This window comes from Halictus rubicundus, unplaced genomic scaffold, assembly GCF_050948215.1.
Source record: "Halictus rubicundus isolate RS-2024b unplaced genomic scaffold, iyHalRubi1_principal scaffold0137, whole genome shotgun sequence".
In the NCBI taxonomy this organism is placed as follows: Eukaryota; Metazoa; Arthropoda; class Insecta; order Hymenoptera; family Halictidae; genus Halictus; species Halictus rubicundus.
The window spans coordinates 374,875-394,055 of record NW_027488678.1 but is presented as its reverse complement, the minus strand read 5'-3'; the positions used below and the strand labels follow the sequence as shown (position 1 = coordinate 394,055).

Sequence of the window (19,181 nt, the reverse complement as noted above, 5' to 3'; positions counted from 1 at the left end):
ATAGTGCTTAGTATAATATAGTATAGTATAGTATACGAAATGCAATAAATTCAAATTCAAATTCAAAAACACTAAAATAAACTAACTTCTTATTTAACTTTTAACGTATCTTATCTTATTTTATTCGCTACTGTAAATAATTTTCTAGCCTCTATGTATATATATATATATATACATTTCTTTTTTTTTATATATATATATATATATTTCTATAAATGTTCTTATTTTCTAGTCTTAAACGCTACCTTATTTTTAATTGATTTTTTTTGGTTTTTTCGCTCTTAGCCTAATTTAACCTATCATTAAAACGTCTGCGCGTGGTCTAAACGTGTCAAGGTGTCGATACCTTCTCTTACTCTAATTTTTTATTCTTAACTGTATGTTACTTCTTTTATTTTACACGATATACAAAATCTGCTTTGGCGAAATGCCAGCCCTGTTCTCTGGCTTTCCAAAGAGCCCCCACACGGTTTTATCGTACCCGGCGTTTTTTTAGGTGTTTTCGCGATTATGGTTCCGTACGAAAATTGACCTATCGGGCCGAAATTCGGTATACGCCTGGATAATTTTGTGGTTGTAAATGAATGTTGCAGTCTCTTTTCTTTGCGCAATAGACTATTTATTCACACTATTTACAACTTATTGAATCTCATCTGCCGAACTAACCTTAGATGAGTCTTTAATTCACGGAACAGTGGGCTGGAGCGGTGTAAACTTAGCGCGGTGTGAACTTAGCGCGGTGTGCACTTAGCGCGATTTCAGATTTAACAAAGCGAGGCCTTTCTATGTGTACTTCTACGTTTAGTCAGAGTTTTTCAGTTGACTGGTTGCCAGTTGGATTGATTCTGCCTTGCTGCTCCGAGGTCAGTTCGTTCGTCACCTCGTGTGGGTGGTGAGAATTCTGGGCATGGGCCCATGATGGGAGTAAAACTCTCCTGATTTGTTGATCAGCCTAAGGGAGAGGATCTTCTGGAACCTGTAACCGTACATTCCTCTTTCGACTGTGTTGATTGGATTTTTCCCTGTCCCGACGACTCAAGGGTTATTTATATTAAGACACGGGGGCCGGTTACTACCCCCAATTCCCTACGCGTGTAAATTCGCGAAGGAGATGGATTCGTGCCTCCAGGCACTGGAAAGCGGCGAGGTTTGGACGAGACAAATAAAGCTTGTAGACAAATTACTGGTAAAATTGGCAGTATATTCTTGGAAGAACTATTTTTGTTTTGACGAGCAATCTCTCCGGTATGCTCGGAGATGAGCTATTTGTTTACAGGACGACTCGTGATCTGTCCCGACGTACGGGGCAATAAATTCCTCAACGACGACGCGCTGAATACCGCGTAACGGTAATCCGTACCGAGTTCTCGCAACACGTAAACACGCAATGTACGCCGTGTTACGACGCACGCAGTTCGCTCGCTTTGCCTCTACACCTGGTTCTTTTTTATAAACGATTCTAACGATTTGAATGTGTATCGCGCCTCACGATATGCGAATTCGTGACCTGTCTAACCAACCGTGCACTCGGCCGCGAATGCGTACGAGTAGTCCGGTTGGAGACACACACTAAAAACCCCTGGCACTCCACGCGACCGAGGAGTTTACTCTTCAGCACGATACGTCGCCTCCGAGCAATCTCCGTATCGGTAGCGGCAGAATGACAAGAATTGTGCACAGTCCGCTCGCTCTAATCCGACCCGTGTGCCTGACGCAGTGACGGTTGGACGACTCGTTTCGACCTCGTAACCGATCGAAGGCGAACCCGTCAGACCACCCAAGTATTTGGCCGAATTCTCGTACAAATAGCCCAAGTGGAGACACACACTAAAAACCCCTGGCACTCCACGCAACTAAGAAGTTTACTCTTCAGCACGATGCGTGGCCTCCGAGCAATCTCCGTGTAAGCAGCGGCAGAATGACAAGGATTGTGCAAGGTTCGGTCGTATCGAATCGACCCGAAGGGAAATTGTGAGTTCGTTCGAACAATCCGTATGCGTACGACGCACTGCACGATTGTGGACTTGTCAGACCGTCCATACACTCGTCCGAATGCTCGTACGAGTGGTCTGGATGGAGACGCACACCAAGCCGTAGGTCACGCCACGCTACCAAGGACTACGCTCTTCAGCACGATACGTGGCCTCCGAACGTGTTCCTGATTGATAGCGGCAGAATGATCACGACCATGCAAATCCTACCGAAGCAGTGATGGGCATTTCGAACAAGAACCCCGAAAGTTACGATGACGAAGTGTCCACTCGGTACCACGATTACGACGAAAGATTTACGAATTTTAAATAACCCGTGATAATTACACAGAACACAAACTGCGTCTTAATGGTCGGCAATGCCACAGCGCAGTTTGCACCTGTGACTCCTCGGTTTGAGGCGCGTACGTGTCGAGGATAGAACAGTCGGTTTGCCTGTTCTATCGGGTCGGTTTGACCCCTCGATCGCGTACCGTGTTTCGCCGACGGGACACTTCGCGAGACGCGTGCGGCTAGAACCGCTTCCAGATGTAGAGTGATCTATCTGCGGCACACATCGACCTCCTTCGATCGGTATCGAGTGGGGATCGATGCGTGCGCATTACGACAAGTGTCGCGATATCTCGCGGTCCTTTTCTCCGTCCGAACTCGCGGGCTACGTCACGGAGCGTTATGGTGGGGTCGACATCGACGTTCGATCTATGGGGTGTATCAATATGTAACCTGTACGGTTACAAACCTCCCTCTTTGGTGGTGGAAGAAACCCCTACCTTAGGCCGATGTTCGGGAAATTCCCCAAAAAGCGCGTTTATTAGTACCTCGGAGCAGCATGTATTTTCAGCCAAGTGGCTGGGTATTGTTGGGGCCCGAGTGGCCTCCGTACGCCGTGCTAGCCAAGTGGCTAGCAGCTAATTTATTGCCCCTAAGGGGCTGGGAAACGTGCGTTTACTGTCTCTGGTTTTCGTCCGTTTGACGAAAACCAGAGACACGGTTCTTGGGGTTGTAGCGCAACCCGAGCGTACCTCGCGTCGTGCGGAAGAGGATTTACGACCCCTTGGCCGCCGCGTGTAGTGGGCCACAAGGCCCGCTGTGTCCGAATCCGGGACCCTCAAGTACCTCGCGGACGGTACACGGAGTGAGGGTCGTACGGATTGACTTATGGCCACTTTTCCAATGCCATCAGCTCGAACCCTCAAGCGCCTCGCGTGCGGCAACTCGAGGATTAGCATTCTTCGTGATTAGTCGAAGGACGGACAAAAATCGGAAAAGGGCTCTTTGCGCAATATGTTTTGGGACGAAAGAGCATGCTTCGCGCAGCTGTGGCATCCTCGATTGCCACACGGCCGGAAATACGCGGACCGTCAGCGACGAATCGGACATGCTCCCCCCGTTGAATGACACTGTCATTCAATAGAAAAATAAAATGGGCGCGATTAATCCTTATAATGAAAAAAATCAATAACTAGGGAGCTAGCGGAAGCTAATATGTACAGTCTAATAATACTAAAAGGGAATAAAAAAGGCAAGTTACTGTAAAAAATAACGCGAATTCTCCGAAACCTCTAACCTAAATACACAAAAAATTATCTACTAATTGATTACATAGAAAATATCGTATACGAATATGATTGACATAATAAATAAGAGCAAATAAAGGCGCGATGACATAAATCTTAAATTTTAAGATGACGTAGGTTCGATCGGAAGCGGTGCTAGTTGTTTTACATTGCGCTTATAAACTCCGTTAATTGTTCGAACGGTTACAGCGCGTATGACGTCATCTGGGCCTGGATGAATCTCCTCCACTCGTCCGAGATTCCAATGTGAAGGTGGCAGGTGGTTGTCCTTGAGTACCACGATGGTTCCCTTGTTTATTATATGGGACCCCTTGGCCCATTTTGCGCGTACATTTAATTGATTAATATATTCCTTGGACCACCTGGTCCAGAAGTCCTGCTTCACCTTTTGAATATGCTGCCATTTTGACAGTTTGTTGTTGGAGGTCATGGTGAGATCGACCTCGGGTATACTCGTCAGCGCGGTTCCTATTAGAAAATGACCGGGAGTAAGGGCTTCGGGATCGTTGGGGTCGGATGATATCGGAGTCAATGGACGGGAGTTAAGGACAGCCTCAATTTCCGTTACAAAGGTGGCAAATTCTTCGTAAGTAAATAATTCGTTACCTACGACGCGTTTAAGGTGATGTTTGAAAGATTTGACGGCCGCTTCCCAGAGCCCGCCGAAATGTGGTGTTAAAGCCGGCATGAAGTGCCACGATATTTCTTTATCATTGAGAAATTGACGAATTTTCTCATTTTCGTTCAGGACTCGGGAAAGCTCGGTCAACTCATTATTGGCACCTATGAAGTTGGTACCGTTATCGGAATAAATATTTTTACATACTCCACGGCGCGCGATCATTCTTTTTAAAGCTGCGATGAATGCTTCAGTGGTCATATCGCTGACTACTTCCAAGTGAATAGCCTTACTCGAAAAACAAATAAATACGGCAACATAGATTTTGATTTTCATGCGGTTTCGGAACTTGCGCTCTTTAATGAAAAATGGGCCGCAATAATCTACTCCTATGTTGGTAAAAGGGCGCGTTTCGGTGATTCGGTTGGCCGGTAAAATTCCCATTACATAGCTTGTCGCAGGAGGATTAACTCTAAAACATTTCACGCAACCTCGCAATATCCTACGTGTAGTATTTTTGCCGTCGATGGGCCAGTAATATTGTCGAACGTGGTACAAGGTAGCGTTGAGACCTGAATGGTGGTTTTGCAAGTGTGCATGTCGAATAATGAGATCGGTTACATGATCGTTTTTTGGCAATAATATCGGATGCTTTGCATGATACGGTAATTCTGACAATTTGGAGACGACCTCCGACTCGTAATATGCCTTTATTGTCAACAAAAGGACTTAAACAGAGAAGTTTACTTTTATTGGGCAATTCCGTTCCAGTTTTTAATGCGCGTATTTCTTCTGAAAACGACTGTTGCTGTATTAAAGCGATAATTTTTTCGTTCGCGTGTTGAGCTTCTTCTACAGAAATCGCTCCGGTATGACGATTTGCCTTTAAAAATCTTAAACAATACGCGATCACTCTACGCAGACGCTTGATGCATGAATATTTGTGTAGAATGTCATTGGGATTGAGAACATTTGAGGCGAGACAAACAATCTTGCGTACTTCAGGTATATCTTGCAAAATTTCTAATCGCGATTCCGGCCAAAGCGATTTATCAAGCGTGAGCCAATCTGGACCGAATGTCCAACGTTTGTTATTGAGTAATTCTTTTGCTGTAATGCCGCGCGACAATAAATCTGCGGGGTTATCAGTCGTGCGAATATGGCGCCAGTCGGTTATGCGCGTTTTTGTTTGAATTTCTGCTATGCGATTGGCTACAAAAGTTTTTAGGTTGCTCGGAGATTTCATAAGCCAATGCAGCACGACAGTCGAATCTGTCCAGAACGTGGTTTTTGCGACGCTATTAGTGAGAGAATCTTTTATTGAGACATATAAATTTGCTAATAAATTTGCTCCACAGAGCTCAAGACGAGCGAGACTTATTGTTTTTAAAGGCGCGATTCTGGTTTTTGCACAAAGTATTTGTGTTTTGATTTTTCCGGAACGGTCTATACTACGGATGTAAATAGCCGCTCCATAAGCGCGTTCACTTGCGTCACAGAATCCGTGTATTTCAATTGTTTCAACGGTGCGTTGTGTGACGTGACGGTGGAAAGTGATCCTTTCCAAGAGTTTTAAATCGTCTTTATAAAGCAACCATTCACGATGTAGGTGAGCGGGTAGTGATTCATCCCAGTCTAATTTTAATTGCCAGAGACGTTGCATAATTATTTTTGCGGTTACAGTTACTGGACACAATAGTCCCAAAGGGTCGAATATTTTGGCAATTGTTGATAATATTGCGCGTTTTGTCGGTTGCTGTGGTGAGTTAATATTCACTGAATATTGAATTTTGTCATTTCGCGGATTCCATGCTACACCTAATGTTTTCACCGTTTCGTCCCCAAAGAGTTTCGGATGAATTTGGTCATTAGATAACCCAGTCAATAATTTTGGATCATTTGAAACCCACTGTCGTATATTAAGTTCTCCCCTTTTTAATAATTCGATTATTTGATCGCGTAATCTAATTGTATCGCGGTATGTGGCGGCACCGGTCAGGAGATCATCAACATAAATGTCCCTCTTTATGACTTCGGATGCCGCGCTGTACGTGTGCAATTCGTCGTTGGCAAGTTGTTGCAAGCATCGCGTTGCAAGGAAAGGCGCGGATGTAAGACCGAAAGTAACGGTGTTTAGTTGAAAAGTCGCGATTTCATTTTTATCATTCCGCCAAAGAATTTTTTGATAATGTCTGTCTTGGGGTCTGACAAGAAATTGACGGTACATTTTTTCAATATCCCCGGTTAGTACAAAAGGGTGCATTCGAAATCTCAACAAGTGGCAGAAAAGATCGTCCTGAATAGTAGGACCTGTTAAAAGAGTGTCGTTCAGCGATATACCTGTACTCGATTTTGCCGAACCATCGAACACAACTCGAACCTTTGTTGTTGAGCTGGAGGGTTTGATGACGGCGTGGTGTGGCAGGTAAAACCCTTCAGAGTGCACAGGTGTCTTTATTTCCGTTAAATGGCCGAGTGTTATGTATTCCTCTATTACCTGTGTATACTCTGTATGCAATTCTGGATTAAGAGCGAATCGTCTTTCTAACGACTGAAATCTACTCATAGCGCGATTATAAGTTTCTCCTATACTTTGTTTTTTGTCGTTAAATGGAAGCGCGACTACGTATCGACCGGTAACAGAGCGCGAAATGTTATTTTTAAAATGCGTTTCACAAGCTTCCTCTTCAGGTGTGAAATGAGGAAGTTGTGATCCTTCTTCGATTTCCCAAAATTTTTTCAAATCAAATTCGGTATTGTTATAGAAGGATTTGCGCGAATTTTTGTGGAACGTAGTAGGAGCACTCCCCCCGATAACCCAACCGAACTGAGTTTTTTGTAAGATCAGGTCAGAGTCGGTTCGTTTCGATAAATTTATTTGACCGATACTGAGGCACGAGAGCGTCAGTCCCGTACCGATCAGCATGTCGATAGGCGCGGGTTTATGAAAATTTGGATCCGCCAATCGAATGTTAGACGGAATCGCGATTTTTGTTTTATCTATTTGGACGTCGGGTAAGTGCCCAGCAATGCGCGGAATTACGAAAAAATATAAATCGCGTTTAAAGTTATTCAAACGGGATTTGATTGTCAGTTTGACTTGCCTATTTGTTATGGTATTGAGCTCGTTCAACGCTTCGATCGTTACGCTCTGCTCGCGCGTTGGTAATTTCAACTTTGTTAATAATTCCTCTGTTATAAAATTTGCGTTTGAACATGTATCCAAGAGCGTTCTACAATTTATGAGTTTTTTATTGATGTCCAAAGCATGAACGGTGGCTGTAGCCATTAAATCATGGGTCGAACCATCAATGATTAGCGATGTTATCTTATTTTGGGATTGATGCGTAACGTCGAAGCGGGTAGCGAGTCAGGAGTCGTTTTCAAGGTTTTTTGATTCGGCGTGTGAAATTACTGTTGGCTGCTTAGGATTTTTATCCCGATGAAGACGCGTGTTATGTGGTCGATGACATTTTTGGCACCTGCCCCGGTAACAGGTATCAGGTGAATGACCGGGCTTTAGACAATTTAAACAAAGTTCGGCCTTGCGCGCTAATTCTATTTTTTTATCTACGGGGGCTTCCAAAAACTTTTTACATTGATAAGCCGCATGTTCACCCGTTTTACAAATCCCGCAAGTTGGAAAGCGATATTGCGTTACGAAAGCTTGACGATAATTCAAGTTTGGTGATGGCGATGGAGATGACCGTGTATTATAAGTGCGATTATTTTGCGAATAAAATTGAGGTGGACGGTTGTTGTATGCGCGATTATTTGGCGGCGAAGACAAAGGGAGTGGTCGAGTGTTGTATGCGCGATTATCATTTTGCGGTTTCTTAATCGGAGGATCCTGCGTCGTGATGTTTGATATGGATTCATAATCCCTGCATTGGTGGGAGGCCAAATGCAAGAATTTGAAAATATCGTTTATTTTTGGCACTTCGGTATCGGCTAACGTGCGTTCCCACGTTTTCCTGATCTCCTTGCCCATGCGCGAAATAATTATACTAGTTATGAGATCGTTGGCGATATCCTCCCAACTACGACCTAGAGCTTGCAATGAACGTATTTGTAATTGCATATGGTTAACAAGATCGCGAATTGACTCGGATGACTCGTTAGGCATTGATGGAGTGTCGCGTAGAAGTGCCGCGTGTCGTAAAACCAAAGCGCGTTTGTTATCGTAAATTTCTACTAAATGATTCCAAGCGGCTGCGTAGTTGTCGTCAGTGATTGTAAAAGCTCCTATCGCGATTTCGGCTCTTCCTGATAATGAAAGCCTAAGATAATTTAATTTCTGAATATTACTTAGACCTTCGTGCGCGTGTATCATCGTTTGGAAGGCGTCTTTAAAGGTAATCCAATTTTCGATGCGACCATCGAATTTTGGTAAATCTATTTTAGGTAATTTGACTGGAACCGAATTGGATTTACTTGTAAGATTGTTTTCTTTGATTGCCTTATTTGAAGGCGTCTCAAGATTTTCTAACAGTGTTATCGCGGACGCTAGCACATCATCGTAATATTCTGTGAGTTCTTCTCGTTGCAAAAGTACAGTCTCGCTGTCATCCGATATTATTGTCAGCTCATTTTGTTGTTCGTCGAATTTTTCGAAGTATGATTTTAAACGCTCGATCCGTTCTCGTAGTTTAACGCGTTCTTTAGCAGAGTCCTTATAATTTTCAAGGAAACTCATAAGCATTGTAATTTGCCCTTTAAAATATCGGCTTCTATGATTGAGTGCGCGAATCTGTTCCTCCCTTTGAGAATCTTTCTTTGTCGTGCCAGTCATTTTCGGAAAATTGAGACAGGAAGAAAAGTGGAAAAATAAACAGGAAATAGAGAACCGCGTGAATTGACGAGCCTACCTTTCGTAGATAGGTTTTGGCTGCTGCTTCCTTGTTTCCTTTCCTGGAGAATCAGTCCACTGGTGTCCTCAGCAATCGCGTACTTGGATGATCCCCGTGGCTCGGTATAACGTCCAAGAATGTCGACCCCACGAAGATGATGGAGATCGTCCGGTAGAACAGATCTCGTTGTGCGTTGATATTTCAATGTTCAAACTTCACCGCACTCCACTTAGATCACTGATCCGGCTCGAAGGACCATGGATAATTTTGTGGTTGTAAATGAATGTTGCAGTCTCTTTTCTTTGCGCAATAGACTATTTATTCACACTATTTACAACTTATTGAATCTCATCTGCCGAACTAACCTTAGATGAGTCTTTAATTCACGGAACAGTGGGCTGGAGCGGTGTAAACTTAGCGCGGTGTGAACTTAGCGCGGTGTGCACTTAGCGCGATTTCAGATTTAACAAAGCGAGGCCTTTGTATGTGTACTTCTACGTTTAGTCAGAGTTTTTCAGTTGACTGGTTGCCAGTTGGATTGATTCTGCCTTGCTGCTCCGAGGTCAGTTCGTTCGTCACCTCGTGTGGGTGGTGAGAATTCTGGGCATGGGCCCATGATGGGAGTAAAACTCTCCTGATTTGTTGATCAGCCTAAGGGAGAGGATCTTCTGGAACCTCCCTCTTTGGTGGTGGAAGAAACCCCTACCTTAGGCCGATGTTCGGGAAATTCCCCAAAAAGCGCGTTTATTAGTACCTCGGAGCAGCATGTATTTTCAGCCAAGTGGCTGGGTATTGTTGGGGCCCGAGTGGCCTCCGTACGCCGTGCTAGCCAAGTGGCTAGCAGCTAATTTATTGCCCCTAAGGGGCTGGGAAACGTGCGTTTACTGTCTGTGGTTTTCGTCCGTTTGACGAAAACCAGAGACACGGTTCTTGGGGTTGTAGCGCAACCCGAGCGTACCTCGCGTCGTGCGGAAGAGGATTTACGACCCCTTGGCCGCCGCGTGTAGTGGGCCACAAGGCCCGCTGTGTCCGAATCCGGGACCCTCAAGTACCTCGCGGACGGTACACGGAGTGAGGGTCGTACGGATTGACTTATGGCCACTTTTCCAATGCCATCAGCTCGAACCCTCAAGCGCCTCGCGTGCGGCAACTCGAGGATTAGCATTCTTCGTGATTAGTCGAAGGACGGACAAAAATCGGAAAAGGGCTCTTTGCGCAATATGTTTTGGGACGAAAGAGCATGCTTCGCGCAGCTGTGGCATCCTCGATTGCCACACGGCCGGAAATACGCGGACCGTCAGCGACGAATCGGACACGCCTATTTCGGAGGGTGGCGAGTCTTTCGGGGTCGGATTGGAGAAGTATTCTCCCCCCTGAAAAACTTTTTCGATTTTGCCCCCTCCTTTCCGAGCTGTGGGAAAAATTACCTCGAATTTTGAGATTTTCAAAAAGCTGACCCGGTAGTCGGTTAGGGCTCGGCTAGAGCTTTACAACGAGCCGTCGCACGCCTAGATCGGATAAAGTCTAAGTTTTTCTTATATACCGGGTGTCCCATAAATTTTCGACTGAAAAAATTTTCTGGGTAGGCTATCCTCTTGGGGGGGGGGGGTATCTCGGGGTTGGCGTCTGGTCCCCGAAGGGATTTCGGAGGTACACGATTTTCGCCTCCGGCCCCCCGTTCTCGAGATAACGACCCTAACACCTACAGGGATAGGTTTTACGAGAAAACTTCCTATAGGGCGATTGCTTCTTATGTCTATCCCTATCCGTAGCTGCACTAATAGATGTGGGTTAGTTATATAAAAACCGCTAGTTCTCTCTTGTGTTCAAGGTCAAATCTCTTTTCCTACTTTTCTCTACTCTTTCCTATTTTTAGGCACTAAACCCTTTCTCCTACCTTATTTTTATGAGATACGACCGACCCCTCGCGGTGTGGTCCCTCTTCCTGGTCCGTGTGTATCGGTTTATCTGGTGGTACTTCTCTATTTCGAAATTTTTTCCCTAAATTCCTCACTTTAAGTCCTTTTTTCTCACTTTCAGTTAATGCACTTCTGTTCTCAATGTGCCCCTCACTCCGACCATTAATTTTAATTATACTAATAATTTTTTCTTTTTACAGGTTTTTCACCGGCACTCTCCGTTCCTTGATTTACTGGAAGGAAGGGGTTTTCGTGTCGAGTAATCTCCGCACGCACAATAATCTCCGCACGCACAAGCCCGTCTTGTTTTATTAATTAGTAACTAATTTATTATTTTCTCTCTTTTTTTTTCTAGATGTTCCGGACCGTGGTATTTCATCGATTCGTGCGACCGAGTGGGTTTTCCACGAGGAAAAAACCGTACCGTACGAATTCCCGATAACAAGTAAGTACCTTAATTAATTAATTAATTAATTTTAATTTACTTTACACTGTGTCTCGATCCACTTTGTTCAGTTTAATAACCGAATTCACGTGATTTGAACCCGGAGATTCGGAACTAGTCCCCCGGGGGAGATTTGCTCTTATTTTCCTCGAAATCGCGCGAATTAATTATCTTATTTGTAATTCTTCTTTTAATTAATGCTTGAAACTCACTTCGAGTTTAACTTCTTTGTTTCTTTCGCGGCTATAGACTCAAAAATCTGCTGTTAAGCTCCGATTACCGTGGCGGTTCACTTTGCTCTCATCGTCTATCCTATCCTATCCTCTATCGTATCCTGTCCTGTACCCTATCCAATCCCCTACCCTATCCTGTATCCTTTCCTATCCTCTATCCTATCCTATCCTCTGTCCTATCGTCTATCCTATCCTATCCTCTATCCTATCCTATCCTCAATCCTATCCTATCCTCTATCCTATCCTATCCTCTATCCTATCCTATTCTCTATCCTATCCTATCCACTATCCTATCCTCTATCCTATCCTATCCTATCCTATCCTCTATCCTATCCTCTATCCTATCCTATCCTCTATCCTATCCTATCCTCTATCCTATCCTATCCTCCATCCTATCCTATTCTCTATCCTATCCTATCCACTATCCTATCCTCTATCCTATCCTATCCTCTATCCTATCCTATCCTCTATCCTATCCTATCCTCTATCCTATCCTATCCTCTATCCTATCCTATCCTATCCTCTATCCTATCCTATCCTATCCTCTATCCTATCCTATCCTATCCTCTATCCTATCCTATCCTCTATCCTATCCTATCCTCTATCCTATCCTCTATCCTATCCTATCCTATCTTCTATCCTATCCTATCCTTTATCCTATTCTATGCTCTATCCAATCCTATCCTCTAACCTATCCTATCCTCTATCCTATCCTATCCTCTATCCTATCCTATCCTCTATCCTATCCTATCCTCCATCCTATCCTATTCTCTATCCTATCCTATCCACTATCCTATCCTCTATCCTATCCTATCCTCTATCCTATCCTATCCTCTATCCTATCCTATCCTCTATCCTATCCTATCCTCTATCCTATCCTATCCTCTATCCTATCCTATCCTATCCTCTATCCTATCCTATCCTATCCTCTATCCTATCCTATCCTATCCTCTATCCTATCCTATCCTCTATCCTATCCTATCCTATCCTCTATCCTATCCTATCCTATCTTCTATCCTATCCTATCCTTTATCCTATTCTATGCTCTATCCAATCCTATCCTCTAACCTATCCTATCCTCTATCCTATCCTATCCTCTATCCTATCCTATCCTCTATCCTATCCTTTCCTCTATCCTATCCTATCCTCTATCCTATCCTATCCTCTATCCTATCCTATCCTATCCTCTATCCTATCCTATCCTCTATCCTATCCTATCCTCTATCCTATCCTATCCTCTATCCTATCCTATCCTATCCTCTATCCTATCCTATCCTATCCTCTATCCTATCCTATCCTATCCTCTATCCTATCCTATCCTCTATCCTATCCTATCCTATCCTCTATCCTATCCTATCCTATCTTCTATCCTATCCTATCCTTTATCCTATTCTATGCTCTATCCAATCCTATCCTCTAACCTATCCTATCCTCTATCCTATCCTATCCTCTATCCTATCCTATCCTCTATCCTATCCTTTCCTCTATCCTATCCTATCCTCTATCCTATCCTATCCTCTATCCTATCCTATCCTCTCTCATATCCTATTATCCTTCCTATCCTCTATCGTCTATCCTATCCTATCCTCTATGATATCCTATCATCCATCCTCTATCCTATACTCTATCCTATACTCTATTCTATCCTATCCTCTATCCTATCCTATCCTCTATTCTATCCTATCCTCTATCCTATCCTATCCTCAAACCTATCCTATCCTCTATCCTATCCTATCCTCCATCCAACCCTAGCCTCTATCATATCGTATCCTCTATCCTATCCCATCCACTATTATCTATCCTATCTATCTATCCCAAACCTATCCTATTCTCTATCGAATCCTATACTCTATACTATCCTATCCTCTGTCATATCCTATCATCCATCCTATCCTATCCTCTATCCTATCTTATCCACTATCCTATCCTATCCTCCATCCTCTATCCTATCCTATCCTCCATCCTACCCTATCCTCTATCATATCGTATCCTCTATCCTATCCTATCCTCTATTATCTATCCTATCTATCTATCCCAATCCCATCCTATTCTCTATCCAATCCTATACTCTATACTATCCTATCCTCTGTCATATCCTATCATCCATCCTATAATATCTTCTATCCTATCCTATCCTCTATCCTATCCTATCCTCTATCCTATCCTATCCTATCCTCTATCCTATCCTATCCTATCCTCTATCCTATCTTATCCCCTATCCTATCCTATCCTCCATCCTCTATCCTATCCTATCCTCCATCCTCTATCTTATACTCTATCCTATCCTTTATTCTATCCTATCCTCTATCCTATCCTATCCTCTATTCTATCCTATCCTCTATCCTATCCTATCCTCTATTATCTATCCTATCAATCTATCCCAATGCTATCCTATTCTCTATCCAATCCTATACTCTATACTATCCTATCCTCTGTCATATCCCATCATCCATCCTATCCTATCCTCTATTCTATCCTATCCTATCCTCTATCCTATCCTATCCTCTATCCTATCCTATCCTCTATCATATCCTATCATCCATCCTATCCTATCCTCTATCCTACCCGATCCTCTATCATATCGTATCCTCTATCCTATCCTATCCTCTATTATCTATCCTATCTATCTATCCCAATCCTATCCTATTCTCTATCCAATCCTATACTCTATACTATCCTATCCTCTGTCATATCCCATCATCCATCCTATCCTATCCTCTATTCTATCCTATCCTATCCTCTATCCTATCCTATCCTCCATCCTATCCTATCCTCTATCCTATCCTATCCTCTATCCTATCCTATCCTCTATCCTATCCTATCCTCCATCCTATCCTATTCTCTATCCTATCCTATCCACTATCCTATCCTCTATCCTATCCTATCCTCTATCCTATCCTATCCTCTATCCTATCCTATCCTCTATCCTATCCTATCCTATCCTCTATCCTATCCTATCCTATCCTCTATCCTATCCTATCCTATCCTCTATCCTATCCTATCCTCTATCCTATCCTATCCTCTATCCTATCCTATCCTATCCTCTATCCTATCCTATCCTATCTTCTATCCTATCCTATCCTTTATCCTATTCTATGCTCTATCCAATCCTATCCTCTAACCTATCCTATCCTCTATCCTATCCTATCCTCTATCCTATCCTATCCTCTATCCTATCCTTTCCTCTATCCTATCCTATCCTCTATCCTATCCTATCCTCTATCCTATCCTATCCTATCCTCTATCCTATCCTATCCTCTATCCTATCCTATCCTCTATCCTATCCTATCCTATCCTCTATCCTATCCTATCCTATCCTCTATCCTATCCTATCCTATCCTCTATCCTATCCTATCCTCTATCCTATCCTATCCTATCCTCTATCCTATCCTATCCTATCTTCTATCCTATCCTATCCTTTATCCTATTCTATGCTCTATCCAATCCTATCCTCTAACCTATCCTATCCTCTATCCTATCCTATCCTCTATCCTATCCTATCCTCTATCCTATCCTTTCCTCTATCCTATCCTATCCGCTATCCTATCCTATCCTCTATCCTATCCTATCCTCTCTCATATCCTATTATCCTTCCTATCCTCTATCGTCTATCCTATCCTATCCTCTATGATATCCTATCATCCATCCTCTATCCTATACTCTATCCTATACTCTATTCTATCCTATCCTCTATCCTATCCTATCCTCTATTCTATCCTATCCTCTATCCTATCCTATCCTCAAACCTATCCTATCCTCTATCCTATCCTATCCTCCATCCAACCCTAGCCTCTATCATATCGTATCCTCTATCCTATCCTATCCTCTATTATCTATCCTATCTATCTATCCCAATCCCATCCTATTCTCTATCCAATCCTATACTCTATACTATCCTATCCTCTGTCATATCCTATCATCCATCCTATAATATCTTCTATCCTATCCTATCCTCTATCCTATCCTATCATCTATCCTATCCTATCCTATCCTCTATCCTATCCTATCCTATCCTCTATCCTATCTTATCCCCTATCCTATCCTATCCTCCATCCTCTATCCTATCCTATCCTCCATCCTCTATCTTATACTCTATCCTATCCTTTATTCTATCCTATCCTCTATCCTATCCTATCCTCTATTCTATCCTATCCTCTATCCTATCCTATCCTCTATTATCTATCCTATCAATCTATCCCAATGCTATCCTATTCTCTATCCAATCCTATACTCTATACTATCCTATCCTCTGTCATATCCCATCATCCATCCTATCCTATCCTCTATTCTATCCTATCCTTTCCTCTATCCTATCCTATCCTCCATCCTATCCTATCCTCTATCCTATCCTATCCTCTATCCTATCCTATCCTCTATCCTATCCTATCCTCTATCCTATCCTATCCTCTATCATATCCTATCATCCATCCTATCCTATCCTCTATCCTACCCGATCCTCTATCATATCGTATCCTCTATCCTATCCTATCCTCTATTATCTATCCTATCTATCTATCCCAATCCTATCCTATTCTCTATCCAATCCTATACTCTATACTATCCTATCCTCTGTCATATCCCATCATCCATCCTATCCTATCCTCTATCCTATCTTATCCTCTATCCTATCCTATCCTCCATCCTCTATCCTATCCTATCCTCCATCCTATCCTATCCTCTATCATATCGTATCCTCTGTCCTATCCTATCCTCTATTATCTATCCTATCTATCTAACCCAATCCTATCCTATTCTCTATCCAATCCTATTCTCTATACTATCCTATCCTCTGTCATATCCTATCATCCATCCTATCCTATCCTCTATTCTATCCTATCCTCTATCCTATCCTATCCTCTATCCTATACTATCCTCCATCCTATCCTATCCTCTATCCTATCCTATCCTCTATCCTATCCTATCCTATCCTCTATCCTATCCTATCCTCCATCCTATCCTATCCTCTATCCTATCCTATCCTCTATCCTATCCTATCCTCTATTCTATCCTATCCTCTATCCTATCCTATCCTCTATTCTATCCTATCCTCTATCCTATCTTATCCTCTATCCTATCCTATCCTCTATCCTATCCTATCCTATCCTCTATCCTATCCTATCCTATCTATCTATCCCAATGCTATCCTATTCTCTATCCAATCCTATACTCTATACTATCCTATCCTCTGTCATATCCCATCATCCATCCTATCCTATCCTCTATTCTATCCTATCCTTTCCTCTATCCTATCCTATCCTCCATCCTATCCTATCCTCTATCCTATCCTATCCTCTATCCTATCCTATCCTCTATCCTATCCTATCCTCTATCCTATCCTATCCTCCATCATATCCTATCATCCATCCTATCCTATCCTCTATCCTACCCGATCCTCTATCATATCGTATCCTCTATCCTATCCTATCCTCTATTATCTATCCTATCTATCTATCCCAATCCTATCCTATTCTCTATCCAATCCTATACTCTATACTATCCTATCCTCTGTCATATCCCATCATCCATCCTATCCTATCCTCTATCCTATCCTATCCTCTATCCTATCCTATCCTCTATCCTATCCTATCCTCTATCCTATCCTATCCTCTATCCTATAATATCCTATATCCTATCCTATTCTCTATCCTATATCCTATATTATTCTCTATCCTATTCTATCCTATCCTTTATCCCATCCTATCCTCTATCATATCCTATCATCCATCCTATCCTATCCTCTATCCTATCCTCTATCCTATCGTATCCTCTACACTATCATAACCTCTATCCTCTATCCTATCCTATCCTCTATCCAATCCTATCCTCTATCCTATCCTATCCTCTATAATATCGTATCCTCTATTATATCCTTTCCTCTATCCTATCCTATCCTCTATGCTATCCTCTATCCTATCCTCTATCCTATCCTCTATCCTATCCTATCCTTAATCCTATCCTATCCTCCATGCTATGCTATCCTCTATCCTATCGTATCCTGTATCCTATCCCATCATCTGCCCTATATTATACTCTATCCTATATTATACTCTATCCTATCCTATCCTCTATCCTATCATCTATCCTATCCTCTATCCTATCCTCTATCCTATCCTATCCTTAATGCTATCCTATCCTCCATGCTATCCTATCCTCTATCCTATCCTCTATCCTATCGTATCCTGTATCCTATCCCATCATCTGCCCTATATTATACTCTATCCTATCATATCCGTTATCCTATCCTATCCTCTATCCTATCCTATCCTCTATCCTATCCTATCCTCTTTCCTATAACATCATCTACCCTATCCGAATCTCTTTCCTATCCAATCCTCTTTCCTATCCTGTCCTCAATCCTATCCTATCCTCTATCCTATCGAATCCCCTATCCTATCCTCTATCCTATCCTATTCTCTGTGCTATCCTCTATCCTATCCTATCCTCTATCCTATCCCATTCTCTATCCTATCCTATCCTCTTTCCTATCCTATTCTCTATCCTATCCAATCCTTTATCCTATCCTATCCTCTCTCCAATCCTATCATCAGTACTATCCTATCCTCTATCCTATCCTATCCTCTATCCTATCGTATCCTCTTAACTATAATACCATCTATCCTATCCTATCCTCTATCCTATCGTATCCTGTTTCCTATAATACCATCTATCCTATCCTATTCTCTATCGTCTCCTAGCCTGTCTCTTCCATTCCATTCTATCCTATCCTCTATCCCCATCCCATTCTCTATCCTATCCTATCCTCTTTCCTATCCTATTCTCTATCCTATCCTATCCTTTATCCTATCCTATCCTCTCTCCAATCCTATCCTCAATACTATCCTATCCTCTATTCTATCCTATCCTCTATCCTATCCTATCCTCTTTCCTATCCTATCCTCTATCCTATCCTATCCTCTATCCTATCGTATCCTCTTTCCTATAATACCATCTATCCTATCCCATTCTCTATCCTATCCTATCGTCTTTCCTATCCTATTCTCTATCCTATCATATCGTTTATCCTATCCTATCCTCTCTCCAATCCTATCCTCAATCCTATCCTATCCTCTATCCTATCCTATCCTCTATCCTATCCTATCCTCTATCCTATCCTATCCTCTATCCTATAATATCCTATATCCTATCCTATTCTCTATCCTATATCCTATATTATTCTCTATCCTATTCTATCCTATCCTTTATCCCATCCTATCCTCTATCATATCCTATCATCCATCCTATCCTATCCTCTATCCTATCCTCTATCCTATCGTATCCTCTACTCTATCATAACCTCTATCCTCTATCCTATCCTATCCTCTATCCAATCCTATCCTCTATCCTATCCTATCCTCTATAATATCGTATCCTCTATTATATCCTTTCCTCTATCCTATCCTATCCTCTATGCTATCCTCTATCCTATCCTCTATCCTATCCTCTATCCTATCCTATCCTTAATCCTATCCTATCCTCCATGCTATGCTATCCTCTATCCTATCGTATCCTGTATCCTATCCCATCATCTGCCCTATATTATACTCTAT

The 19,181-nt window shown here is 42.5% G+C and overlaps 2 protein-coding genes across 2 annotated transcripts; both read right to left on the bottom strand.

Annotated features, from left to right (window-relative positions):
• Positions 1–805: 805 nt before the first annotated feature.
• LOC143363805 (uncharacterized) lies at positions 806–7,476 on the bottom strand. Its single transcript, XM_076804340.1, has 5 exons — positions 4,809–7,476; positions 3,717–4,759; positions 3,483–3,558; positions 3,243–3,391; positions 806–952 (listed from the first exon to the last, which is right to left on the bottom strand). Exons 1-5 carry the CDS (start codon positions 7,474–7,476, stop codon positions 806–808), a joined length of 4,083 nt encoding a protein of 1,360 aa, XP_076660455.1.
• Positions 7,477–7,557: 81 nt separating this feature from the next.
• Positions 7,558–8,979, bottom strand: LOC143363804 (uncharacterized). Its single transcript, XM_076804338.1, has one exon. The coding sequence runs from the start codon at positions 8,977–8,979 to the stop codon at positions 7,558–7,560; it is 1,422 nt and encodes a 473-aa protein (XP_076660453.1).
• Between the last annotated feature and the right edge of the window lie 10,202 nt (positions 8,980–19,181).

Coding starts and splice junctions, on each gene's coding strand:
- LOC143363805 (XM_076804340.1), bottom strand. CDS start 7,476: ATGGCTACAGCCACCGTTCATGCTTTGGACATCAATAAAAAACTCATA. Junction 3,559..3,716: donor ACGGAGTTTATAAGCGCAAT/GTAAAACAACTA, acceptor TTGTGTATTTAG/GTTAGAGGTTTCGGAGAATT. Junction 3,392..3,482: donor CCTTTTAGTATTATTAGACT/GTACATATTAGC, acceptor ATTGAATGACAG/TGTCATTCAACGGGGGGAGC.
- LOC143363804 (XM_076804338.1), bottom strand. CDS start 8,979: ATGACTGGCACGACAAAGAAAGATTCTCAAAGGGAGGAACAGATTCGC.